Source organism: Typopeltis vanoorti, chromosome 9 (genome assembly GCF_054136105.1).
Source record: "Typopeltis vanoorti isolate ZY-2024b chromosome 9, IOZ_Tvanoo_1.0, whole genome shotgun sequence".
In the NCBI taxonomy this organism is placed as follows: Eukaryota; Metazoa; Arthropoda; class Arachnida; order Uropygi; family Thelyphonidae; genus Typopeltis; species Typopeltis vanoorti.
This window is the reverse complement of record NC_143557.1, coordinates 55684762-55712671: the sequence shown is the minus strand read 5'-3', so window position 1 is coordinate 55712671 and position 27910 is coordinate 55684762. Positions and strand designations below refer to the sequence as shown.

The following is a 27910-nucleotide window of genomic DNA, read 5'->3' as shown; positions in this document are numbered from 1 at the left end:
AACAGACTATGAGAAAAAAATTAGCCAAGCAGGCAAAATGAAATCCCAAAGAGTTTTTTCATTATGTGGCATGTAGAAGGAAGAAATGACTATGGAAGGATAACTATAATGAGTGCAGATGGTAGAGAGGTTATTTATTTACTTATTCATATCAAGTTCTCCCCTCTTTCTCCTTCATCCCTTTGGGGAGCATGTTGAGCCCTCCTAATGAAGGATTAAGTATATGCATCTTATGACTGAAAGTTTTGTATGAAATTTGACCAGAGAGCTTATCGGAATACGCTTGCCGGCATTTATGAGTTGCCCTGGCATCCATATATTTGCCTTCTATTGGTCCATTCTGATAAGGTTCAGTGGCCTGACAGCTGTCAGGCCACTGAAACTGGTTGGTTCTCTTCAGAGACCAGGCAGAAACCTTAAGAGAGCAAAAATACTCTCGTTCAGTACTAAGGAACTCGAAGTGTCGGAGAGGTATATTTTTCATAAGCGAACTCTTGGTTGGTGCACAAAGTATTTACTAAAATAAAGAGCCGAAAAGTTTCATTTTGCTGATGCAAAATTATTTTTGCATCGGCAAAATTTATGCGCAATTTTTGTATCAATTATTTTTGCATAAAAATGATCACTGTCACCAATTGATGGCATTGTTAATATGTTAATACCTCATTAGCAACTACATCTTGTGAAGTTATTATTATTATTATTATTATTATTATTATTATTATTATTATTATTATGTGACACCTCCAGGCAGTCCAAAGACTCATCGAGGGAGGACACCTACTCTACAATTATGTCTCTACCACTCAATCCACTAACTACAACGAACTGCAACTAAACCAATGGCATTTACCACTCACCACCACCACCACCACTAGTATTTTCACAGGCAATCACAAACATCCATGCCCACAGCGACATTCGAACTTGCAGACTTTTCATTGGAGAGTGGATACGCTAACCACTCAGCCAACCAGGCCAGCACAAAATCCAAAACAGTGAAGCTTCTAGTCGCTTCAGTCACATGCTGCTTAAGATACCATAGTCCCCCCCCCCCTTATCTGCAGGTTTGCTATCCACAGTTTCAATTATTCGCGATCAACCCCGGTCCAAAAATATTATTATTATTATTATTATTATTATAACACCTTCATGGAGTCCGATGACTCATCATGGGAGGATGCTCTACTCTACTTCGCTAAATATATCTCACTTTCTCCACTACTGCTTAATTCTTCTACTAAGACACTACTCCCATCAGTGCCATCTTAAATGGAGAATTCCAGAAATAAACAATTTATAACTACATCAGCAAAGTGGATATTAGATTTAACATTATTTCAAACACAAATGTTTGTAGAAACAATGAAAGTTTTGTAAGTAGACCTGAGAGCTTATGAGAATACAATCCTCAGCCTTCCTGAGTTGTCTTAGCTACTTAAGTCAAGTAGTGCAAGCTAAGGCAACTCGGGGATGCTGAGGATTGTATACTTATGTAACATTCATAGTTTCTACAACTCAGTTTTGAAATTTTGCCCGTGTAATTTTACATCGCTGAAATGAAGCTGTATGGCTCTTTCTTTGAGTAATAGACAATTCATAAGTTTTAAATTGCACTATGTTCTGAGTAGTTCTCAGTTATTAGATCGATTGTCATGGTATTGCAGTGCTTGTATTCAAGTAACCCTTATTTTACTTAATAATGGCTGCAAAACGCAAGAGTAATGCTGTTGGCAATTCGGATATGCTAACGAGAAGCTGTAAAGTGCTTAAGTGAAAAAGGTGAAAGTTCTCAACTTCATAAAATAATAAATAAATAATAAAAAAAAATATATGCTGAGGTTGCTAAGATTCCATTCACATTCAGATAACTTTTATTACATTATGCTGCTTTAATTGTTCAATTTTATTTTCAGTACATCATGATCATCATCAGATTTTCCTGACATGTACCCTCAAGGGATGTATAGGATATGATAGTACTACATGAAAAACTTACATCATCACTAACTTCCTATCTACAACTTACTATCCAAATATAAGATCTTTATCAGATCTTATATTTCTGTCTTCAAAAGCTCTTTATACTGTATCAATCCACCTATATCTTGGTCTTCCTCTAGGTCTTTTTCCTGCCAGCCTGGCAGAGAACACTTGTTTTGCTACTTTTTCCTCTCCCATTCTGTTTAAGTGACCAAACCACCTGAGATTAGCTCTACTAACAAATTTCTGTCTAATAACATTAAGTTCTTTCCTAATATCCTCATTTTTCATTTGGTATTGCCATTAATGCCATCTGTTCACACACCCCTTATCTTTTCAGGACTCTCATATCTGTGGTCTCTAGTCTTTGTTCAAGTGTTTTATTTCTAACCCATCTCTCATATCCATAAGTTAAAATTGGTTTGAACACTGTCTTGTATACAGCTAATTTAGTGTTTTGACTAATTTCTCTCTTATTTCATATAAATTTATTCAGTTGACTTCCTACCATACCAGCTTTGTTGATTCTGTTGTCCGTTTCCATACTTAATTTACCATATTCACTAAAAAGCGTGTCTAAGTAGCTGAAATGTTTTTCTTTTTCTTTAGGCTCTCCATTAATGATGCAGTTGATATTTCAAATGTTTCTGTCTATTTTCATTGCCTTTGTTTTGTTATTGCTGACCTTCATACCATATTTATTACAACAGTTATTCAATTTAGTCAGGGAATCTTTGCAAATTTGTACTGGATTTATTTAGAAATACAACATCATCCACATAAAGTAAAGAGCTGAGATAAACATTTCCAATTTTAATATCAGATTTAATACCACTTTCCTTCATAATGTGATCCATATAGACAATGAATAACAGAGGGGATAATATACATCCTTGCCTGATACCAGATTTAATATCAAACTATCTTCCTGTACCTCCTTCAATTCTAACTGCTGACTTGCAACTCAAATAAAGACTAAGTATTGCTTCATACAGTGCCCTATTGACACCATACAACTGCAGTGTTTTGAATAGCTTTCCTCTTGGCATCTTGTTATATGCCTTTTGCTGGTCTACAAAACTTAAATACAGATCTTTTTTATATTCCCATGATTTCTGAACTATTTGTCATAAAGTGAAGATCTGATCCTGACAGCCTCTGTTTTGCCTGAATCCAGCTTGTTCTTCACCAAATTTCCCTTCCACAATCCTTCTCAATTCTTGAGTATACTTGCATAATATTCACATTCAGTTTGATTTCCCTTTTTTTGTATATGGATACTATGAGACTCTACTCCAATCATCTGGAATTTGTCCCTCTGCCCAGGCCTTCTGAACTATGCAGTGCAGCCACATCAAGTCTTTTATACTTCCATATTTGAGCATTTCTGGTCGAATATCATCTACTCCTGCTGCCTTTTTCTACTTCAAGTATGTATTCCTGATTGAATGTCTGTTGAGTGTTTTTTACCACTGTGCTGTCACTGATTGTTTCATTTAGCAATTTTTCAAAGTAATTACTCCAAACATCAAGGTATCTTATCCAGTTTCATGTCACCATTATCATCTAATTCCTTTTGGAGGCTAATATTCTGGGGACTGTTGAAAAAGCTCAGAAATGCAACAATCTTTGCTCCATTCCTGAGCTTTTTCAACAGCCTCCAGAATATTTTGTCACCTTCCTGATATTTATTTTCTATGTTCTTACCAAAATCTTCCCATGACTTTTGTTTAGCTAGTTTTAGACAGTGTTTGGCTTTCTTACATTTGTCTCTGTACTCTCTCTAAGAGCACAAGCTGATTTATTTGCCAGGAACTTTTGATATGCTTTCTTCTTTTTCTTCACTACCTCTTTAACTTTCTGTGTCCACCATGGAGTTCTGATATTTCTATCCTTGCAGACAATCTCACCACATGCCTCTCTGGCTGAATCAAACAGGGTTTTCTTCAAGGTTTGCCACTGAATCTCCAAGGTTTGGTTCCTGTTCTCAAACTCTTTCATTTTTTATTCGATAATCTTTGTGTATTTCAGTCTACAGTTCACATCTGGGAGCTGCTCAACTTTTATTTGCTTTAAAACTTTCTTACATGTTCTTCTTTCAATATGAAATTCAATTTTATCCTGCTCAAGACTAAATGGTGATCATTTCTAATTTCAAATCCTCTTTACACTCTAGTGTATTGAATGAGTGAGAAAACATCATTATCAACAATAACATAGTCCATGAGATTTTTCTTATTCCTTGCCTCTTCTCTCCATGTGAATGTGTGCACATATTTGAATATGGTGTTAGTAATAACCAATCCATGTCCTCATATTTGTAGATTTAGGGACACAAAAACACACGTGTTGAACAGATTATTTTATTAATTGCTAATAAAATAAAACTTTACGTTTCGACCTCTATATCGAGGTCATCATCGGAAGAATACAACTGTATATGGAACCAAGCTACATGTTCATGCTTTGTATACCGGTAAACTAAATCTACGTAGTTAATAAATCCTTTTTCCTAGCCTGACCTCTAGTGATTTAAAAAAAAAAAAAAAAAAAAAAAAAAAAATTATATATATATATAAATATATATATATATATATATATATAAATATATATATATATATAAACATATATTATAAAAAAAAAAATACAACTACAATAAACTGCTAGAGTCCTCATGTATTAATATTCTTCTGGATAGTTTTGATTGTTGTAAAATGATTTCTTCCAGTTGCTGTTGAATGTTCTAAACACTTCACCAGGATGTCTTCTTGTAGTGGGATTTTTCTAAGGCTAGTTTAGGATGTTATACAGGTTGTAGATGGGTCCTCCACATTCTTGAAATGGTGAGGCCATCATTTTTGTTGAGATTTGGGTTGTGTTTGAGCATTTCACATGACTCTTTAAATTTTCTCTCAAACCAGGTTCTGGTGCGGTGCAGGGACTTGGTATTTTTCCAGTCAATTCTGTGGTATGCTTGGAGTGCAAGGTCAGAAAGGCCCGTTTTACCGAAATGGAGGTATTTAATGTTCGACTTGTCTGATTGGGATAGTTCGCCCTGTTTCCCCTATGTATGGTATGTTACATGTGCATTGTATTTTGTATACCCCTGGGTGTGCTAGGTGTGGAAGAGGATCTTTAGAGGAACTGAGTAGGTGTCTTAGCTTATTTGGGGGTTTAAAGGTGGTTTTAATGTTGTATTTGCGAAGTGTTCTATTTTTTCAGAAATGCCTTTGACATAAGGAATGGCAATAGCATTCTTGAAATCATTTTTGTTCTTACTGGTATCTTTATGGAGGATCTTGTGAATAGTTTTTTTACTGTATCCATTTTTGATAAATGTTTGGTTGATGATTTTGTATTCCTGGTTTAGAGCCTGTTCATTAGAACAAATAGTTAGGGCTCTGTGTTTAAGGGTGCTTATTACACCTAGTTTTTGTGCTGGGTGGTGGTAAGAATTTTTGTGTATGTATTGGCCCGTGTGTGTAGGTTTGCGGTAAACTGAGAAGGAGAGACAGCCAGAAGGAAGACGTGTGACAAGTGTGTCTAGGAAAAGAAGAGAGTTGTTTTTTTCCATTTCAATGGTGAATTGGATACGTTTGTGTTGTTTGTTTAGGTGGCTAAGGAATGTATTTAGAGCTTTGCGGCCGTGGGGCCAAATGGCAAAAATATCGTCGACGTATCTGAGCCAAATTTTGGGCTTTAGACATGCTATCTCTAAAGCACGTTGCTCAAAGTCTTCCATCTAAACTAGCCTTAGAAAAATCCCACTACAATAAGACATCCTAGTGAAGTGTTTGGAACATTCAACAGCAACTGGAAGAAATCATTTTACAACAATCAAAATTATCCAGAAGAATATTTATACATGAGGACTCTAGCAGTTTATTGTAGTTGTATTTATTTTTTTTATGAAATATATTTATATATATATATATATATATATATTTATATATATATATAATTTTATTTTATTTTATTTTTTTTTTTAATCACTAGAGGTCAGGCTAGGAAAAAGGATTTATTAACTACGTAGATTTAGTTTACCGGTATACAAAGCATGAGCATGTAGCTTGGTTCCATATACAGTTGTATTCTTCCGATGATGACCTTGACATAGAGGTCAAAACGTCAAGTTTCATTTTATTAGCAATTAATAAAATAATCTGTTCAACACGTGTGTTTTTGTGTCCCTAAATCTACAAATATGAGTGCTGATCATCGTGTAACCCTAAAAGAAAAAACCAATCCATGTTGTGGGCAGAAATACAACAGGTATTTGCATTTTTATTAGCTTTGTTCTTTTCTCCAAATTTTCCCAAAACATTTTTGTATGTCTGGCGATCATTTCCTACTCCACTATTTAGATCCCCAACAAGGACAACTTTTTCTTTTTCATTGTGTCAGTTGCTTTCTTTGAAGCCTCAAAAATTCCTCCACTTCCACCTTAGTAGAACCTAAATCTACAAATATGAGTGCTGATCATCGTGTAACCCTAAAAGAAAAAACCAATCCATGTTGTGGGCAGAAATACAACAGGTATTTGCATTTTTATTAGCTTTGTTCTTTTCTCCAAATTTTCCCAAAACATTTTTGTATGTCTGGCGATCATTTCCTACTCCACTATTTAGATCCCCAACAAGGACAACTTTTTCTTTTTCATTGTGTCAGTTGCTTTCTTTGAAGCCTCAAAAATTCCTCCACTTCCACCTTAGTAGAACCTAAATCTACAAATATGAGTGCTGATCATCGTGTAACCCTAAAAGAAAAAACCAATCCATGTTGTGGGCAGAAATACAACAGGTATTTGCATTTTTATTAGCTTTGTTCTTTTCTCCAAATTTTCCCAAAACATTTTTGTATGTCTGGCAATCATTTCCTACTCCACTATTTAGATCCCCAACAAGGACAACTTTTTCTTTTTCATTGTGTCAGTTGCTTTCTCTGAAGCCTCAAAAATTCCTCCACTTCCACCTTAGTAGAACCTTCTGTGGGACCATTTTCCAGTTCCCCATTCTGATATTTGCCTACATCACTCTACTTGATATTGCTTGCAATTCAAGAAGATCTGCTTTGTATTTAACTGTTGAATACTATAGCTACTCCTTCTTTTCCTTGATTGTCATTGCCTGAATATAACCTTTTGTATTTATTGCTCACAAAGATCTCACCAGTTTTTGTCTTTTTTGTTTCAGTCACCCCTATTATGTCGATCTGGTACTTATCCAATTCCTCAGCTAGCTCCATTTCTTTGCCATTCAGGCTTCTTATGTTGATAGTACCGATCTTTAAGTCTGGTGATGTTGAGTTGGGGTGTGCTTTCAATTTATTCCAGTAGCTGACTTGCTGTTCGCTCTGGTTCCCTGGCGAAAACAACTGGGTCCTTGTTTAACTGGGCCCCAATGCCCAACAGCCACCATGAAATCTGTTATGTTGTTCCATCATTTTCCATGTTCCATCACCACGAGGAGGTGAGGATTGGACATTAGGTCAGAAGTCCTGGTTGGTTCTCTGCAATCCTTAAGCACCCCTTTTATTATTAGTTATTGTTGGTAATCTCTTACTGTGTCTAATTTATATAGTATATATAGGGTTTGGTACTTGCAATTTCAGGTATCTGCGGGGAGTTCTTGGAATGTATCTCCCACATTTATGAGGGGACTACTGTATTTATTTCTCAGAAATTCAACAAACTCACTCTCCTTGTTCTCACACTATCCCTCCTTCAATTCTATATTCCTTTAATTAAAGTGTCTCATCAGGATCACCTTCTTTTTGCATTTCCCAACCAATTTGCTAAACATTTCATAATCAGTAATTTCTTCATTGCCTGGCCTATAATAGCATGCTGTTAGATATACTAGCCTGTTAATTTCAACTTCACACCACACAGATTCAGAATCTGTGCTATCGACTTTTTACTATCAACTCTCAACTTCCACACTTTGTGGACATAGTTCCTTTGCAATCATTAGCAGCACTCTCCGTCCTCCTTTCTCATTCCTCTCCTTCCGGAAAAGTATGTATATCCTTCCCTTTCCTTTCCCAACATTACATCCTCCTCAGACCACCAAATTTCGCTCATTAAAATTATCCTTTCCTTCATGCTTACACGATGATCAGAACATGAAAATTATGGAAACAACTACCATGTTAGAGTAAAACTTTAGCTTAATATAAATATAAATTTAATATAAATTAATATACATATAAATGAATGTAAAAATATAAATAAAATTAATATAAATATTTTGGCTTACTAAAAAAAGAGAGCAAAAAGCTTCACTTTGGCAATGGAAAATTATTCAAATTAAGTGAATATTGAATCCAACATTATTTCAAAGCCAAATAGAGAAACTACAAGAGTTTCATGCCGAATATAGAAACTATAAAAGTTTTGGAAGATCCAAGCATAAGCAAACCTTTCATGACAAGGGCAATTCATAGTAAATGTGGAGTAAGCTCTGAAATACTAAAGATCACTAAGGATAGTGATCCTTAGTATTTCCCTAATGTACAACACATCTCCTAGTGGACATGTATGATGTTATACATTATGGGGGGGGGGGTCACTACCCAGACCAGTTTCGACCTTTGTTGAGGTCTCATCAGTGGGAGCCAGACCCAGATGTAAATACTCAGGTTAGAGTGATGCAGAGCTTATACTTTACCATATGAGTTGCCAAAAAAGGTGTCACATCACAAAAGGCACCAAGAATTACTGAAAAATGAGAGCCAAAAGGTTTCACTTTGGCGACGGAAAATTATTCGAATTAAGTGGATATTGAATCTACCATTATTTCAAAGCCGAATAGAGAAACTACAAGAGTTTTTCATGAAAGGTTTGCTTATGCTTGGATCCACCAAAACTTTTATAGTTTCTATATTCGGCACAAAACTCTTGTAGTTTCTTTATTCGGCTTTGAAATAATGTTGGATTCAATATCCACTTAATTTGAATATTTTGGCTTATATTAAACTAAAGTTTTATTCTAACACGGTAGTTGTTTTTTATAATTTTCATGATTTATTACAATTATCTTTGGGCTCACTGACTCAATCAATGCAACAAACTAAGCTCTCTTATTTCGAATACTCCTTACATTTGTATACAAACATAACAGTCTTCATGTCTTTGAGGCCATTCTACCAGTACCAACATTCTCTATTCTAGCTGCTATACCACACCTCTTTCTTCGGTGTGACCACTCCCATTTCCCTTTTCCTGATTCTGATTTCCATTCATATCTGTTTCATCCTCATCTTTATGCATTTCCTTACCTTGTGCTGCTGCTACCACATCTTTAACCTCTTATTCATCTTCCTGCTGTCATGCAATTGATTAGCTGTGCTGTCCTGTTTTAACAGTAGACTGTGATCATTTACTGCATTAACTTCTTGACTCTGTGCTTCTCAGAAACAGTAGACTTTCTAAATACCCAACACCAGACCCATTCAATTGTGATCCGTCATATTATTATTATTATTATCATATTATATCATATTATTATCATTTTTATAAGAATTTAAATTTTAAACATGTAAACTGCCTGAAAAAAACATGCCATTGTGATGATAGGTATAATATTTCAGTTTTTTACTGTCGTGCATTGCAGTACTATCATCTTCATTATTTCCTTGCAATCTTAGAATTCATTAGCACTTTGTTTTGGAGTAAATAAAAAAAATTATGCCAGAGTGATACTGAAAGTTTTTTTCGCATGGTTATACTATAAATTAAAGATGCCAAGAAATTATATTCATGGTTTCATCCCTTATCCCGGTGTAAGTAAAACAAAGTTTGTGGGTGAAGTAACTTCACGACTGGGCTACTTGTATGCAGAGGCTAATGACTACACATCAGTTGCCTTAGTATCCCATAATGCAATGCACACATCCTTATGGACATGTATAATGCTGTGCATTACAGGAAGGGCCCCCCCTACTCAGATTGGTTTTGACCTTTATTGAGGTTCTCATCAGTGGGATCCAGACCCAAAAGTGTTACTCCTTCCATTAATGCATACATTATACATGACCATAAGGATGTCGTTGGACTCCCTGGAGGTGTCACGTAATAATAATAATAATAATATTATATGATACTAAGGCAATTGATGTGAAGTCATTAGTCTCTATATATACAAGTAGCCCTGTCATCTAGTTACCTCACGCACAAACTTTGTTTTGCTTACACTTGGATAAAGGATAAAAGCAAGAATGTAATTTCTTGGCATCTTTAATTTTTAGAATGATACTGTATTTTGGGAGCCTCCATAGCTCAGTCAGTACAGATGAAGTTCTTTGGTCAGAAAGACCTGAGTTTGATTCCTGTCCATGATACGAGCAACTTTTATGTGGTCTCTTTCGATTAAAGGTGAGTTTACTGGTCTCATTCGGAGGTGGGTGGTTTTTTCTCATGGTAACTCGGGCTTTTCATCCTTCACAACAGGCAAACTGGTCCCATGAACACAGCTACAGTCATAAATACTTATGGCATGGAAGGCAACTGGAAACCACCTTGCATAATATCTCCCTAGTAATCAGTTGCAACCCTCTCAAAGAGAGGAGGCCACAGGATTAGGACTAGGACTGCATTTTGGATTTTATTGGTTTTTCAAATATGTGTATTTGTGAAGTAAATGCTTATTTCGTAAATCAGTAGTCACTAAAAACATCTTTTCTGTATTAAATGTATATTTTATCACAAGTGATGCTGCTGATATATGATTGCTTGTACTGGGGAAATTCCTGAAGAAATTTATTAATTAATATGCAATTTTATTTTAGGATTTTGTTTATCTTCAAATTTATTGAACATTTTATGGATCCATTAAACTGGGCAGGTATCAAGTACTGGAATGACTTTTTGGCTATCTTTTCTTCTGTTGATCAAATTATACAACTCATTAACAAGCAACTGCAAAAAATTATTGGTAAGTTACAAAACGATTATCTTTGTACATAAAGATCTATAATTATTAATGCATAATTATATTAGATTTTTCACTAAGTATAATAGTGATAGTTAACATACTTAACTGTTGAAGTGAGCTCTGCGATTAAGAAGTATCAATGGTGGTCTTTTATGAAAAGTTTAATAAACATGTAATGAAATGATTACAGTGCATAGAATCTTGCAGAATCTTTTTAGGTGCATTTAACTACAGTATTTCAGGTTATTTATTTCATCCTTAGCTGGTAGATGTATTTCATTGCCCAGTGTGAGATTGTTATCCTGCTTATGGAAACCCGAAGTGGATTGAAAAAAGTTCCATGTTTTAAAAAGCTATAATTATCGCTGATAAATTTAATACTACAAATTAACTGCCTTATCAGAGTTCATTATTTGGTGAAGAACAAGCTGGATTCAGGTCAGATAGAGGCTGTCAGGATCAGATCTTCACTTTACGACAAATAGTGGAGAAATCATGGGAATATAACAAAGATCTGTATTTAAGTTTTGTCGATTTGGAAAAGGCATATGACAAGGTGCCAAGAGAGAAGATATTCAATATGCTACAGTTATATGGTGTCAATGGGACATTATATCAAGCAATACTTAGTCTTTATTTGAGTTCTAAGTCAGCAGTTAGAATTGAAGGAAGTACAGGAAGATGGTTTAATGTTAAATCTGGTGTGAGACAAGGATGTACATTATCCCTTCTGTTATTCATTATCTATATGGATCACATTATGAAGGAAAGTGGTATTAAACATATATCAAAATTAGAGATGTTAATGTCAGCTCTTTGCTTTATGCAGACTATGTTATATATCTAAATAAATCTGCTACAAGTGTGCAAGATTTTCTGACTAAATTGAATAGCTGTTGTAATAGATATGGTATGAAGGTCAGCAATAAAAAGACAAAGACAATGAAAATAGGTAGAATCATTGAAAATGTCAACTGTTGTGAATGGAGAACCTGTGGAACAAGTAAAACATTTCAGCTACTTAGGCACGATTTTTAGTGAAGATGGTAAATTAAATATAGAAATAGACAACAGAATCAGCAAAGCTGGTATGGTAGGAAGTCAATTGAACAAATTCATATGGAATAAGAGAGAAATTAGTCGGAACACTAAATTAGCTGTATACAAGACAGTGTTTGAACCAGTTTTAACTTATGTATCTGAGAGCTGGGTCAGAAGTAAAACACTTAACCAAAGACTAGAGGCTGCAGATATGAGCGTCCTGAGAAAGATTAGAGGCGTGAACCGATATCATCAATGGCAATATCATATTAAAAACGAGAATATTAGGAAAGAACTTGACATTGTCAGCATCCAGGAATGCATTAGCAGAGCTAATCTCAGGTGGTATGGTCACTTAAACAGAATGGGCGAGGAAAGATTAGCAAAATAAATGTTCTCTGCCAGGCTGGCAGGAAAACGACCTAGAGGAAGACCAAGATATAGGTGGATTGATACTGTACAAAGTGCCTTAGACAATAGAAATATAAGATCTGGTAATGTTGTAGTCTTGACTAGTAACAAACTGATTTGGTGGAAAATTGTAGGAAAATTGATAGGAAGTTAGTAATGATGTAAATTTTTCATGTGGTACTATCATATCCTCTACACCCCTTGAGGATACATAGCAGGAATTTGATGATGATGATGAAGATGATTGTTGTACTGCTTCAGCTTCTGAAGATAGCATCCATAAAGAAATGTACATCAGTGGCACGGAAGACTTCTGTACACAAGTCTGGAATTTTTTGCAGTGGATGCGTTGTGAAAACTGCTATACGTATGCAATGAAAAATGTGAAAGATTTGTGGGCTGTTTCAGTAAAATGAGAAGAAAGAAAGCATTAATGTATGTGAAAAGTGTCTGGATAGATTAGAGCGATTAGAAATGGAAGCAAACATTGGAACTGTAGTAGAAGAGCTTCGACAGGAGTTAGTGAAAATGAAAAGTAAAATGAAACATCCAGAAGAGGATATTAAACAACTAAAGGAGAGATTGGCTAATGATAATGAGAAGGAGGAAGTTAATATTATAAAGAAAGAGTCAGAGAATAGTCATATATCAGTGTATGGGAACTCAGTCATTACAGGTGTAATTATTAATAGAGTGCACAAAACATGCTTTCATGGTGAAACAATGAAGCAAATAACTCATGCATTGCAAAAAAATACATTGAAGCCGCTGTAGCGCAATTGGAAGAACAATGGAACACTGCGCTCTTCGATTGGAAAAGACCTGGGTTCGATTCTTGTCGTAACGAGGGGAATCCTTATATGGGCTTTTTCAGTTGAAGGTGGTTTAGCCGATCTCATACGGTGGTAGCAGGGTTTTCCTCCCGGAGACTTGGGTTTTTCATTCCCCCCGTACAGACAAATCAGCCTTCAGAACACATGCAATTTACAGACAAAAAATACTATTGTTGGTGGTGATGATGGGCGATAGATGGAGTTGATGGTAGTAGTGCCTTAGTTGGAGAATTAAGTAGTAGTGGAGAGGATGAGATGTATTTAGCGAAGTAGAGTGGTCTGCCCTCCCACAATGAGTCCTTGGACTCCCTGGAGGTGTCACGTAGTAATAATAATAATAATAATAATAATAATAATAATAATAATAATAATAAAGGAAACACTGGGCGTCAAAAATTAGTTGTAGTCATAGGCACAAAGAACTTGGTTGGGGAGAAAAATAATGTTAATAGAAACTTGAGGAAGTTGTTGCAGCAGGTAAAGAAGAATGGTGTTGTTAGGAAAGTTGCAGGTGTGTTGCCCATCTATGATAATAATGAACTGAGGAGGAGAGCAGACATAATGAATAGTAAATGGCTGATTTGTGTGAATCAAAGAGAGGGGGGGTAAATTTGTAAATTCGATTTGTAAATCTGTGGAGTGAATTTGAAGGGAAGTTGGAATTATATAAAACTAATGGATTACCTTTGAATGAGTTTGGTGTTGGGCAATTAGAAAGGCTATTGTTTTCCGGGAAGGGACAGAGTCAAGAAGTTGATGTAATAAATGATCAGAGTCTACTTGTGAAACAGGATAGCACATATCAACAGATTGTGCAGCAGGAGGAAGACAGATATGAAGAGTTGAAGATGTGGTTGCACAGCACAAGATGATGGAATGCATAAAGGTGAGGATGAGACAGGTAGGAATGGAAATCACAGTTAGGATCAGGGAGTGGTCAAACCGAAGAGAGAGGTGTAGTATAGCAGCTAGAATAGAGAATGGTGATGTTGGTAGAATGGCCTCAAACACGCAGGGATTGGTATGTTTATACACAAATGTAAGGTGTATTCGAAACAAGAGAGATAAGTTTGTTTCATTGATTGAATAGCATGCCCAAAAATCATTGGAATAAGTGAAACTTCGTTGTCTGAGGAGGATGTGATGTCAGGAATAGAATTAGAATGATATTTATTTTTCCAGAATGATAAGAGATGTGAAAAAAGGAGGGGGGGGGAAATGCTGTTAATGATTACAGAGGAATTGTGTCTGAAAAGAGTTGAAGTTGATAGTGCATGCACAGATTTTGAATCTGTGTGGTGTCAAGTTGAAATAATCAGATTAGTATATCTGATCATGTAAAAAGAAGGTGATCCTGATGGGAGACTTTAATTACAGGAATATAGACTGGAAGGAGGAGATAGTATATGGGAAAAAGGAGAGCAAGTTTGTGGAATTTCTGAGAGATAAGTATCTTAAGCAGTGACTGGTGGCTTTAATATTTTGGATTTGGTGGTAACTTCACAAGATGTAGTTGTTAATGATGTGTTGACACTGCTGCCAGTTGGGGAGAGTGATCATGAAGTACTTGTTTGGGAAGTGATGAAACAAGAAAAGGTCACTGCCAAAAATGGATACATGGAAGTATAAAGCAGTTGATTATAGGAAGCTCTGTAGTCAGCATCAGTACATTGGGTACATTAGCTGAGCATAGAAGATGTTGACAGTGCATGAAAAGTCACAAGGCACTATCTGCAAAAGCAATGTATGACTGCATACCAAGGGTTAAGCGAGTAAATAGAGTAGGAGTGAAATAGATGCACAGTGAAATCAAGCAAGCTCTGCTGGTAAAGAAAATGTTATGGAAGAGGTACAAGACAGTTGGTGGTAACCAGTGGCGTGCCCCCAGCGTTCTGTTCTTAGGCCCCCTGCTGTTTAAATTGTTTCTAAACTTTATATCATGTGGACTGACTGGGGATCTTCAGTTATTTGCTGGTGATGCAAAGTTGGGAAGTACTGCTGATGTTAAATCCCTTCAGGAAGATTTGAATTGACTTTTTACTTGGACAAAAGAGTGTGGTTGTAGTTTTAATTTAAGTGCAAGTGTTGCATTTTGGACTGCAGAAATATAGGACTGTGCACTATATTGATGGTGCCGTACTGCAGGAAGTAGATGAGATTAGAGATTTGGGAGTGATGTTTGACAGTAGACTGAAGTTTGCTAGTTTTGCAAAGGCTGCAAATAGCAGTGCTGCTATGATAAGAAGTATTCTGACATGTAAGGATAAGAAAGTGGTTGTGCCACTGTATAAGGCACTGGTCAGACCACACTTGTACTATTGTGCTCAGATCTGCTCACCTGGTTTTCATTGTGATGTGGGGACATTGGAGAGGACCCAGAGATGAGTGACTAAGACAATATCAGGAGTTTGGAATGCTGGCTATGGAGAGAGGTTGAAGAAATGTGGATTGCAGAGTTTGGTGGAAAAGAGGTAATATGATAGACATTTAAGTTAGTGGGAGGATTTTATTAGATTAATCCGGAGGGGGATTATAAAAAGAGTAGAAGGTAAGAGGGGAAGAACCAGAGGTCATTCCTGGAAGTTATGTAAAAGTGTGGTCCAGAGGGGTGTGAGGAGTTGTCAGTTGAATGAACCTCCCATGATGAGTCTGTTGACTCCATGGATAATGTAATAATGATAATAATAACTTATTAGAGTAGCTGCCTCTTCTCTTCTGGCATGCTGTGTCTACTAGTGCATTTGTTCCACCTGTTTGCTTGTTTTGTGGAAACTACTTTCCAAGAGGAAAGGCCTTACTACCTATGTGACCTTTCTGTAGCAGTTCATATATCTTGTGTCCTTTCTTATCCTTCCTTCTATTTGCCAAGAACTTTTGTAATCTCTCTAATGTAGTATGTAAATTACTTGTAGACTTTGAAATTTTGGAGATCATACCCAATTCTTATTTCTTTTTTTTTACATTCATATCATTTTTCACACCACTATTAGATTCATGTGTACCAACACTTCCATTCATACTTGAATTATCCTTCTTAGCACACATCACTACCTGCCACAGCATCTCATTTGTACTTGCATTCAAAATTTTGCTTTCACTTAGCATACCATTACATAATGTAAATTGGAAATTATACACAGAAACACATTGTCTGGATTTAAGTTATAACTTTGCAGTTAGAATTGAATGAGATATAGGAAGATGGGTTGAAGTAAAGTCAGTGTATGATAGCTATGCCCTGTTTATTCATCATCTATGTAGATCATATTATTATGGCCAGTGGTATAAACCTGATAACAAAATCAGAGATATTAAGCTCAGTTCTTTATTTATGCAGGTTTGGTTATCTCCCACATAATTTCAATACAAGTCTTCAGAATTCTTTAGCTACATTGAATAACTGCTGTAGCAAATTTGGCATGAAAATTAGCAATACAAACAAAAGTTTGAAATTAGGCAAGCACATGGAAAACATCAGCTGCATTCTCGAGAATTAAAGAACCTATAGAATAAGTAAAATATTTCAGCTATATAAGCACAATTTTTAGTGAAGATGGCAAATTAAATATGAAACTTGGTCATAGAATAAGCAAAGATGGTATGATGTGGAGTCAAGTAAATTCTGTATGGAATTGGAAAGAAATCATCCAGAACATTAAGCTAGCAGTGTATAAGATAGTGTACACACTAGTTTTATCTTATATTTTATGGATCCAAGAGTTATGTTAGAAAATAAAACAGTTGATCAAAGACTATAGAGCACAAATGTAAGAGTTCTGGGAAAAATTAGGAAATTGAGCAGTTGATGCCAATGGTAGAATCATATGTCATATGAAAAATGAAGATATTAGGAAGAAACTTGATATTGTTCATATCCAAGAATGATTGAGCAGAAGTGAGCTAGCTCCTGCAAATTATGGATCTTAACCTGAGATCCATAATTTGCAGTAGAGTGAGTGTGCAGTTTTCCACATCAGTCTGGCAAGTGGTGTCATCCTGTGTTAACCGGTTCGTTGTTCTGGCTGCTTACAAGTTAGTGCTTACAAGTAAGTTTGGCAAATTTGTGATGGCTGACCACAAGGAACAGAGAGCATGCTTGAATTTTTGTTTTCTTTTGGGTAAAACTTCAACTGAAACTATTTTTATACTTTGGCAAGCCTTTAAGGAGGACACTTTAGGTAAAACACAGGTCTACGAGTGATTTTCTTGTTTCAAAAATGGGGACATGTCAATTGAAGACCAACCACGATCTCGCTAACCTTCGACAAGCAGAAATGATGAAAACATCAAAAAGATTTGCCATGCAATCAATGAAAATCGTCGAAAGACCATTGAGCAAATTTCTGAAGAGACGAATTTATCATAGAGTTTGTGCCAGTGAATTTTTAACAGAAGATTTCCAAATGAAACATTAGTTCACTAAATCTGTGCACTGTTTGCTCACAGAGAATAAATAAAGTTGGTGAAAAAAAGAATGTGTGAATGTTTTGCCGTGATTTGAGGGAGCAAGTTCTTAATGACATGAAAACCAGGTAATGAAATTTGAGCACAATAGTCCAAGTGTAGTCTGACCAGTGCTTTATACAGTGGCCCAACCATCTCCTTACCTCTACATGTTAGAGTACTTCTTTTGATAGTGGCCCTATGATACAGGATTTGAGAATGCCATGAGTAAATGTAATGGTATATTTGAGCTGTGATAAGAAAAGTGTTTTTATTAGTATATAGTGTGGCTTTTTATCATATAATTGTGCTTCGTTTTTTTCTATGCTGGATACAAATGTCCTTCAGTAGTTTTTGTGTTGAAATTTATGTTTATTTGTATTTTTGCTACTTGTTTGTTCCTACTGTTTCTGCTTTCTGAAAATTGTGTCCCAACAAATTGTGGTGCTAGTGTCGCTGTAGCACGTGGCGGTGAATGAATTTGAGCTGAAGAAAGGGAGTTTTTAATCGGTGAATATTCTGTTTTTTTTTTATGTTTTTGAGCGCTAAATTATTTCTCTGGAATATGAGTGTACTATAGTGGTTGTTTTTTGAAGTAAGTGCTGTCGCGATATTGTGTATTTTGTTTACCGAGAAGACAGGGCAGATGCATAATGGTGGAAGACAAGACGAAGCTAAGGTTTCTTTACTGTATATAGTTTTATTTCATTTTATTTAGTGTACTTAATGTTTTGTTTTGCTTGTAATTGTTTACTTATTTAGCGCTTATTTATTTTTGATTTTGAATAATTAACGATTACGCTAGTAGTCCCTCGGCAGTAACAAATGATGGCGGATTCAGCTGCAGTCGCAAATGGTGTGTCGCCAAGTCCTCCTCCGCCATTTGGACACTCTATTATATGCAATATAATAAGGGAGTTTATGGCATGCAGTATTTGCAGCATGTATGCATCTCGGGAATTGGATGTTTGGCTTGTGAGAGAGGATGGGGTGCATGTGTGTTTAAAGTGCAGGCAGCGGGAGGGAATAAATGCAGCAGATATTCAATAACTGACCTTGTTGCTCCAGGAATGGGAAATGAATACAAGAAGATGAGTAGTGTGATAGGAGAGAATGAAGAAAAAAAAATGTAAATGAGAAAATAATAGTTGATAGTGTAGAAGGCATGAGTGACTGTGAAAGTTTAGATGGTTTTGTTTGGGAAAGTGAATTTCGATTTAGAGTGACTGACCTGCAGAGGGAGATAGAGGAGCTGAATGAGGAGGTGGAATGTCTTGGGAGAAGTATGATAAGTATGAAAGATGAGATTAGAAGAATGGAAGAGATAAATGCAAGGCAAATCAGAGTAGGGGAGAGAGAGAGTTTTGGGAATGATAGGAGAGGAGAGAAATTTGTGAATGATAAAAGAGGAGAGAATGGAATTGGATATGGAAATGGAAATGGAGAGAATGGAAACAGGAGAGAGAGAGGCATGGAAGTGCTAGAAGAGGAGAGAATGGAAACAGTAGGAGACACGGAATGAGAGAGAGGTATGGGAATGCTAGAAGAGGAGAGAATGGAAACAGGGGACTGTTTTTCCATTCTCTGTTTCCAATATGGGGACTCAATGATCCGTGGTGTTCAAGATAGGATGCGTGAGGAGTATTTGCCAGGAGGAATGATAGAAAGGGTGGCTTTAGCAGTTAAGAGAGGTGAAAAGGTGGATGAGATGATTGTGATGGTGGGAACAAATGACTTGAGTGGTGGTGTAAATAGGGCAGCGAGAGATATGAGATTCTTGCTTGAGGTGATATGAAAGAAGACACAGAGAGGAAAGATAGTGTGTGTGTTGCTTAGGTATGATAATGACGAACTGAGCAGAAGAGCAGTAATATTGAATGACATAATAGCTAGAATGTGTGATAAGAGAGGACTGGAATATGTGGATGCTTGGAGTGCGTTTGAGGACAGAGAGGAATTGTATGCAAGAGACCACTTATATTTGAATGAGGAAGGACGTAGGCATCTGGAGAGATTGCTGTTCTGAAAAAATCAGTGTGTCTCATGGAGGATGGTAGCAGGGGTGGCCTCTTGTGGGAATGGGTACTTGGGAGAAGGGGGGGGGGTGACATCAGGTAATACTGAACTCAGTGGAGTCTAGAGGGGGGGGGGGATAATGCTGGGTATAGAAACAACGGCATTTATATGCTATATACTAATGCCAGGAGTATCTGGAATAAGGGAGAGGAATTGGTGGCGCAGATAGCATTAGCCTGGCCAAAAATTATTGGGATCACACTGAGATGTGGTTGACAGAAGAGGATATAATAACAGGAATAGAAGTCGCTGGGTGTAGTATTTTTCGGCAGGATAGGAAGGGTAAGTATGGTGGTGGAGTACTGCTTATGATAAGTGATGACCTATGTCCTCTAAGAGTGGAGACTTTGGAAGGAAGTGACATTAATGATTTTGAAAGCATATGGTGTGAGGTAGAGGTGAGTAAGACAGGATATTTAGTAGGGTGTTGCTACAGACCCAGGAGTACAGAGGGTGGGGACAAGGAAATGTTTAGACAGTTGAATTTGGCAAGTGCAAGAAGAATGATTGTTATGGGAGATTTTAACTACAGTAGTATAAACTGGGGCAGAGGACGATGCATGTAGCAATAAGGGAATGGAATTTCTAGAATTCTTGAGGGACAAATGTCTTAGGCAACATGTAATAGAGGGAACAAGAGGTTCAAGAGTTTTGGATTTGGTTATAGCATCAAAAGAGTTGATAATAACTGAGATGACATCTCTCCCACCAGTTGGAGAGAGTGACCATATGGTTTTGACTTGGAAAATGAATAGACCTGCAGGAGTCTCAAAGAGACGGGAACGTATGTGGAATTATAAGGCAGGTGATTATAATAGTCTAAGATGTCAACTTGGGGAAGTTTCATGGAGGGAGGAATTGGAAGGCTGGGATATCATTAGTGCATGAGAAATTATGAAAGAATATTTGTTAGCAGCAATGGTAAGTTGTACACTACGAGTGAACAAGAGGACACAATTTGGAGTAAAGTGGATGACAAACAATATTAAACAGGAATTGCATGCGAAAAAGAGGCTGTGGAAGAGATATAAGGAGACAGGTGAAGAGAAGATGCATGAAGAGTATAAGACACAGGCCAGAAGAGTGACTAGTATGGTAAGGAAGACGAAACTGGAATATGAGAGGAGATTGGCCCTAAGATCCAAAGAAAATCCTAGGGAATTTTTTTAGATATGTGCCCAGTAGGAGGAGAAATGATTGTGGAAGAATGATATTGTGGGATAAAAATGGGACTAGAGTGACTGATGCAGAGGACATAGTAGAATTGTTCAATGAACACTTTATTGGAATATTTCATCCTGGAGGAGTCAGTTTTAATGCTAGAGGGATAGGACAGGTTCAAGGTTTAGCGGTACAGGAGGAGAGTGTGTTTCAAATACTGAGTACTCTAGATGTCAGTAAAGCTGTGGGACTGGATGGTATTTCACCACGAGTTTTGAGAGAATGTGCCAGGGAACTACCAGTGCCTTTCACCTGGCTTTTCAATGAAAGTCTGGCTGTGGGAAAGGGGCCCATCAATGGAAGGAAGTAAGATAATGCCATTGCATAAGGGCGGTAGCAGACTGGAAGTGTCTAATTATAGGCCAGTTTGTGTGTCATCAGTAGTTAGTAAGATCTTGGAGAAAGTAGTGAAGGACCGTGTACAGCATTGGAAGATGAGGGTAATCTTATCTGTGAGAATCAACATGGATTTGTGAAGGGGTGCTCTTGTTTTAACAATATGCTAGTCTTTTATGATAAAGTTACAAGCGCATTACATGAGGGAGAGGCATATACTGCAATTTTCTTAGACATAGCGAAGGCATTTAATAGGGTGCCACATGATAAGCTGATATTTAAGTTGCAGCACATGGGTCTGGATGTCAGACTGGTCAACTGGATTTAGGATTGGCTGTGCGATAGGTATCAGAGAGTTGTGTATGGTGGGGCAGTTTTCAAGGAAGCAGAGGGTTACAAGTGGGGGGTCCCACAGGGCTCAGTGCTGGGACCTATATTGTTTAACCTTTATATCAATGACAGTGGATTGCAGGGGGATGTTCAGTTGTTTGCAGATGATGCAAAGCTGGGAAGGATTATTAGTAATAGTGCAGATGCGGCAGCCCTGCAAGAGGATTTGAATAAGCTAGATAGATGGGTAAATGAATGGGGGGTATTGGTTTAATGCAGCAAAATGTAAGGTCTTGAGGTTTGGGAAACATCGATGGGACACTGCATACTCTATGGGAGGAGTTATATTGGAGGAAGTAGGGGAGACAAGAGATCTGGAATTGATGATTGATAGAAAGCTAAAATTTAGGGGACATATTGCAAAGGTGGTGAAGGCAACACAGAGTATTGCTGCAATAATGAGAAGGACACTGACCTGCAGAGATAAAACAGTTATTCTGTTGTGTAAGACCCTGATTAGACCACACTTGGACTATTGTTCTCAGATTTGGTCCCCAGGATTTGAAGGGGATAAATTAACCATGGAAAGGATACAAAGGCGGATAACAAAGATGGTTTCAGGAATGTACGATGATAGTTATGAGGATCGGCTGAAGGAATGTGGACTGCAGAGTTTGGTGAATAGAAGAAGGAGAGGTGATATGATTGATACTTTTAAACTATTGAGAGGTGGTTACAGGGTTGACATTGGGGAGTTCTTTCGCTTGGTTGAACAGCGGATAGGAGTGATGACAAGAGGCCATCCCTGGAAGTTATGAAATGAAATTGTCAGCAAGAGGATGAGGAGTGGTTTCTTTGCATGGAGGGTGGTTGAACTATGGAATGCATTTACTGATGGAGTGATGAGAGTGAGAATGGTCAATGAGTTCGAGGTATGATAGACTTTGTCTTTCTTGGTTGAACAGCGGATAGGAGTGATGACAAGAGGCCATCCCTGGAAGTTACGAAATGAAACTGTGAGCAAGAGGATGAGGAGTGGTTTCTTTGCATGGAGGGTGGTTGAACTATGGAATGCATTTCCTGATGGAGTGATGAGAGTGAGAATGGTCAATGAGTTCAAGGTATGATAGACTTTGTCTTTCTTAGGGGGGGGGGGGACCTCCCCTCGATGAGGCTTGATAGACTTTGTGATTCTTAGAAAGGACCTCCCACAATGAGTCTTTTGACTCCATGGAGGCCTGAATAATAATAATAATAATAATAATAATAATAATAAATAAGTACACGTTAGTGGCACAGAAAGCTTTGGCATGAAGACCAAGTTCTGCCTTGGATTTTTCCTAACGGATGGAAAAATGGCTTCATGTATGCACCGAAAATGTGAAAGATTGGTGGACCGTTAGAGGGAACAAGAAGAAGGAAAGTGATAATGTATGTGAAAAATGTATTGATGGGTTGGAATGTTTAGAAATGAGAGCTATAGTCAGGACTCTAGTAGGAGAGTTTAGACAAGAGTTAATGAAAAGGAAAAGTGAAATGAAGCCCCTGGAAGATGAGATTTAACATCTAAAACAGAGATTGGTTGATGTGAATGAAATCTGGCAAGTTAGTGTTATGAAGAAAAAAAGTCAAAGGAAATCATGTACCATTGTATTGTGACTCGATCAATACAAGTATGATGACTAATAAAGTATACATAACATGCTTACTTGGTGGAACAAAGAATCAAATAATTAATGTTTTGCAGAAAAGGGAAGAGCAGGCATCAGAATTAGTGGAAGTTGTGGGCCCAAATGATTTAGTTGGTGAAAAAAAGAATGTTGATAGAGACCTAAGGAAGTTGTTGCAGGAGGTAAAGAATAATAGTGTTACTGGAAAAGTCATTAGCCTGTTGCCCAGATACATAACAGTGAGTTGAGAAGGAAAGCAAAGATCATGAATCGCAAGATGGCTGAGTTGTGTGAGGCAAAGGAAGTTCAGTTTGTGAATTTCTGGAATGAATTTGAAGGAAAGTTGGAATGTTTAAATTTGATGGATTGCATTTGAGTGGGATTGGTGTTGGACATTTAGAAAGGCTATTGTTTGCAGAGAAAGCACAGAATCAAGAAGTTAATCTAGCTAATGATCAGAGGATACTTGTGAAGCAGGATAGCACAGCCAAATAAATTGTATGACAGGAGGAAGATGGATATGAGACTGAAGATGTGGTTGTAGCAGCAGCATAAAGTGATAGAATGCATAGATATGAGGATGAGACAGGTATGAATGGCAATCAACATCAGGAAGATGTGGTCATGCTGAACGGAGAGGTGTGGTACAGCAACTAGAGAAGAGAATGTTGGTGCTGGTAGAATGGCCTCAAAGATACAGAGATTGTTATATTTGTATACAGATATAAGGTGTCTTCAAAATAAGAGGGCTGAGTTTGTTACATTGATTGAGTCAGTATGCCCAAAGATAATCGGTATAAACGAAACTTGGTTGTCTGAGGATGGTGTGATATCAGAAATAGAAATGGAAGAATATACAATTTTCCCAATGAATTGGAATGTGAAAAGAGGAGGGGGGGGTGCTGTTAATGATTGAAGAGGAATTGTGTCCACAAAGTGTGGAAGTTATAGTGCAATAGTGCATGCACATTTTGAATCTCTGTGGTGTGAAGTTGATAGGATGATGTTATAGGTCAGAGAATGTAGAGAATATTTATTGTGAAATGTTTAGGCAAATTGGTTTGGCATGTAAAAATGAAGGTGATCCTAATGGGGGAGACATTAATTACAGGACTGTAGAATGGAAGGGGGGGATAGTATTATGGGAACAAGGAGAGTGAGTTTGTTGAATTTCTGAGATATAAATATCTTAAGCAGTATGTGACAGAAGCAACTAGAGGCTTTAATGTTTTGGATTTGGTGATAACTTCATGATATATAATTGTAAATGACATGTTGACACTGCTGCTGATTGTGAGAGTGATAATGAGGGTCTTGTTTGGGAAGAGGTGAAACCAGATAAAGGTTACTGCCAAAAATAGATATATAGACTAGTCTGTATAACTGCAGTTGTATATATTCAAGTGTTTTGGAGATTGGTTAAGAATAAAATACAAGATTGGTTGATGGAAGTATAAAGTGGATGATTAGGGGAAGTTCTGTAATCAGTTAGCATCAGTACATTTGGTAGGTGAGCTGAGCAGAAAAGATGTTGACAGTGCATTGAAATTCACAAGGCAGTATCTGACACAGGCAATGTATAACTGCATACCAAGGATTAAGTGAGTAAATAGAGTAGGAGTGAAATGGATGAAGTGTTAAATCAAGCAAGCTATGTTGGAAAAGAAAATGCTATGGAGGAGGTACAAGAGGAGGTGGTGATTGGTACCATGAAGAGTATAAAGTGCAGTCTAGGAAGGAAACGAGCATGGTAAAGAAAGAAAAGGTGCAGTATCAGTTGATTGGCTGGTCAGGCCAAGAAATTCAAGGGAATTCTTCCACTAAGTGATAAGTGAAAGGAAAAATAATTATGGCAGGTTGACTGGTGGATAGTCATGACTGCATAGTGACTACTGCAGAGGATATAGTGGAATTATTCAGTGAGCACGTTTATCAGTGTATATCATATTAATAGGTGTAAATGATGGTGGTGAGCAATATGTAAAAGTGAGGCAAGTATTAGGAGAATTGGAAGTGAAAGAATCAGAGATGCATTAGGTGTTGATTAGGTTAGATGTTAATAAGGCTGTCAGAATGGATGACATATCACCACATATTCTTAAGGAATGTACACAACAGTTAGTTATGCCCTTGACCTGGTTATTTAATGAAAGTCTTGGAGTGGGTAAGATTCCTAAGTTAGTGGAAAGAAGATAAAATAGTGCCACTCCACAAGGATGTTTCTAGGGCACCAATTTCCAATTATAGACTAGTCTGTATAACTGCAGTTGTATGTATTCAAGTGTTGTGGAGATTGGTTAAGAATAAAATACAAGATTGGTTGATGGATATAGTATTCTTTATGATAGTAAGCATAGATTTGCAATGGGTAGTCTTGTTTACACAATTTACTTGTATTTCATGATAAGGTAGGAAGCTTGTTAGATAATGCTGACCTGGTTGGGCGAGTGGTTAGTATATCCGCTCTCCAGCCAAAAGGCTGTGGGTTCCAATCTAGCTGTGGGCATGGATGTTTGTGATTGTCTGTGGAATAGACTAGTGGTGATGGTGGGCAGCAGTAGATGGTGTTGGTGTAGTTGCGGTCAGTTGGTGGATTGAGTGGTGCTGACAGAGTTTTAGAGCAGGTGCCCTCCCTCAATGAGTCTTTGGACTTCCTGGAGGTGTCAAATAATAATAATAATAATAATAATAATAATGGAGAATCATATACAGTGATATTCTTGGACTTTGCAAAAATGTTTGATAGATTACCAAATGATAAGTTAGTTTACAGCTGCCTCACCTGATACCATTTATTTGCTCAAATTTATTATCACTACTTTCATTCAATGTCAACATGTAGATTACTGGTTTGCAATCTTTTGGTTACTATTAACAATCCTCAACCCTTCCTCTCAGTTATACTTTTTTTATCCTACTTAAGTATATAGTATAGTGGAGTTGGTCATTCATTTGACTTTAAAAATAGAATATATATATATATATATAGCAATTTGTAGTATTAACTCGGTACTGGGATATGTTCATATTTATATATACTGACTATAACCGAGACTAGAATAACAATTAAATTTATTCAAAACGCAACATGTTTCATCAGATTGTCCAACTTCTTCAGGCATGGGAACATATAGTGTTCTATATGTTCTTATAGTGTTTACTTGCTTTTTATATTCCCACGCCTGAAGAAGTCGGACAATCCGATGAAACATGTTGCGTTTTGAATAAATTTAATTGTTATTCTAGTCTTGGTTATAGTCAGTATATATAAATATGAATATATATATATATATATGTAAAAAAGAATTTAAATGACTCTATACCGAGAAAGAAAAGTTTAATGTTAAGATATGACTAGTTTCATTGAAAATTCAACTTCTTCAAGTATCACAGACAAAGAATTAAATAAAAAATAACAGAGACATGATAAAATACATTAACAGATCTACTATAAAAGCACATTTGAGGCTGTTTGGTGTGAGATAGAATCTAGCAGAACAAAATATACAATTGGGTGCTGCTATAGACCGGGTGATGGAGTGGATGGTGGGGATAGTATGCATAAGCAAATAGAAGAAATGAGTGGAAGGAGGGTAATTATTATGGGTGATTTCAATTATGGTAACATTGACTGGAAAGAGGAGAGGGCACATGGGAGGAAGGAACTGGATTTTATGCGGTTATTAAGGGACAACTATCTACGGCAACATGTATTGGAAAATACCAGGGGGCAGAGAGTGCTGGACCTAGTAATTGCAACCGAGAATGTGGCTGTAATGAACATGACCATGTTGCCACCAATTGGTGAGAGTGACCATAAGGTCATGACTTGGGAGGTGGCTAAAGGAGTCGAATTTACAATTAAGACAGGGTACATGTGGAATTACCGGGCTGGTAAGTATGACAAGCTTAGGTGTGTGCTTGGCTCAATGCCATGGCATGTAAAACTGCAAGGGCTGGATGTTGATAGTGCATGGGAGGTGGTTAAGAACTGTTTGCAGGAGGCAATGGTTGACTGTATACCAAGAGTCCAAATAATAAATCAAGTAGGGGTTAAATGGATGAATAACACTATTAAGCTTGAGCTGCAAAAAAAGAAACAAATGTGGAGGGAATTTAAGGAGAAGGGTGACCATCAGGCACAGGAACAGTATAAAGCTCAGGCCAGGAGGGTAACAAGGGTGGTAAGAAAAGCAAAAGCAGATTACGAAAGGAAATTGGCCACGCAGGCTAAAGAGAATCCCAAACAGTTTTTTCAATATGTTGCAAGTAAAAGGAAAATTGCTCATGGTAGAATGATCTTAAAAAATGCTGAGGGTAGGGAGGTAACCGAATCAGTCGATATTGTGGAATTACTGAGCGAGCACTTTGCAAGAGTATATCATCCAGGTGGTGACTTTGCAGGAATGGAAGAACCAACAGCTTATACTGGAATTGTGATGAATGAAGTAGAGATAACTAGTCTATTACAGAACCTCAATGTCAATACATCTGTGGGATTGGATGGTATACCAGCTCGTGTCGTAAGTGAAGCGGCCAAAGAATTGTCAGTGCCCTTGACCATTTTGTTTAATTTGAGCCTCAGGACTGGGTCAGTCCCAAGGGGGTGGAAAGAGGGGAAAATAGTTCCACT

At 37.0% G+C, this 27910-nt stretch overlaps 1 protein-coding gene across 1 annotated transcript in view; it reads left to right on the top strand.

Annotated features, from left to right (window-relative positions):
• LOC150103059 (uncharacterized) overlaps positions 1-27910 on the top strand; it is a 107381-nt gene that overhangs the window by 58677 nt on the left and 20794 nt on the right. Inside the window, exon 5 of the mRNA XM_090398072.1 lies at positions 10771-10916. Coding sequence (XP_090254198.1) covers positions 10771-10916 — 146 coding nt within the window. The remainder of the gene's footprint in view (positions 1-10770; positions 10917-27910) is intronic.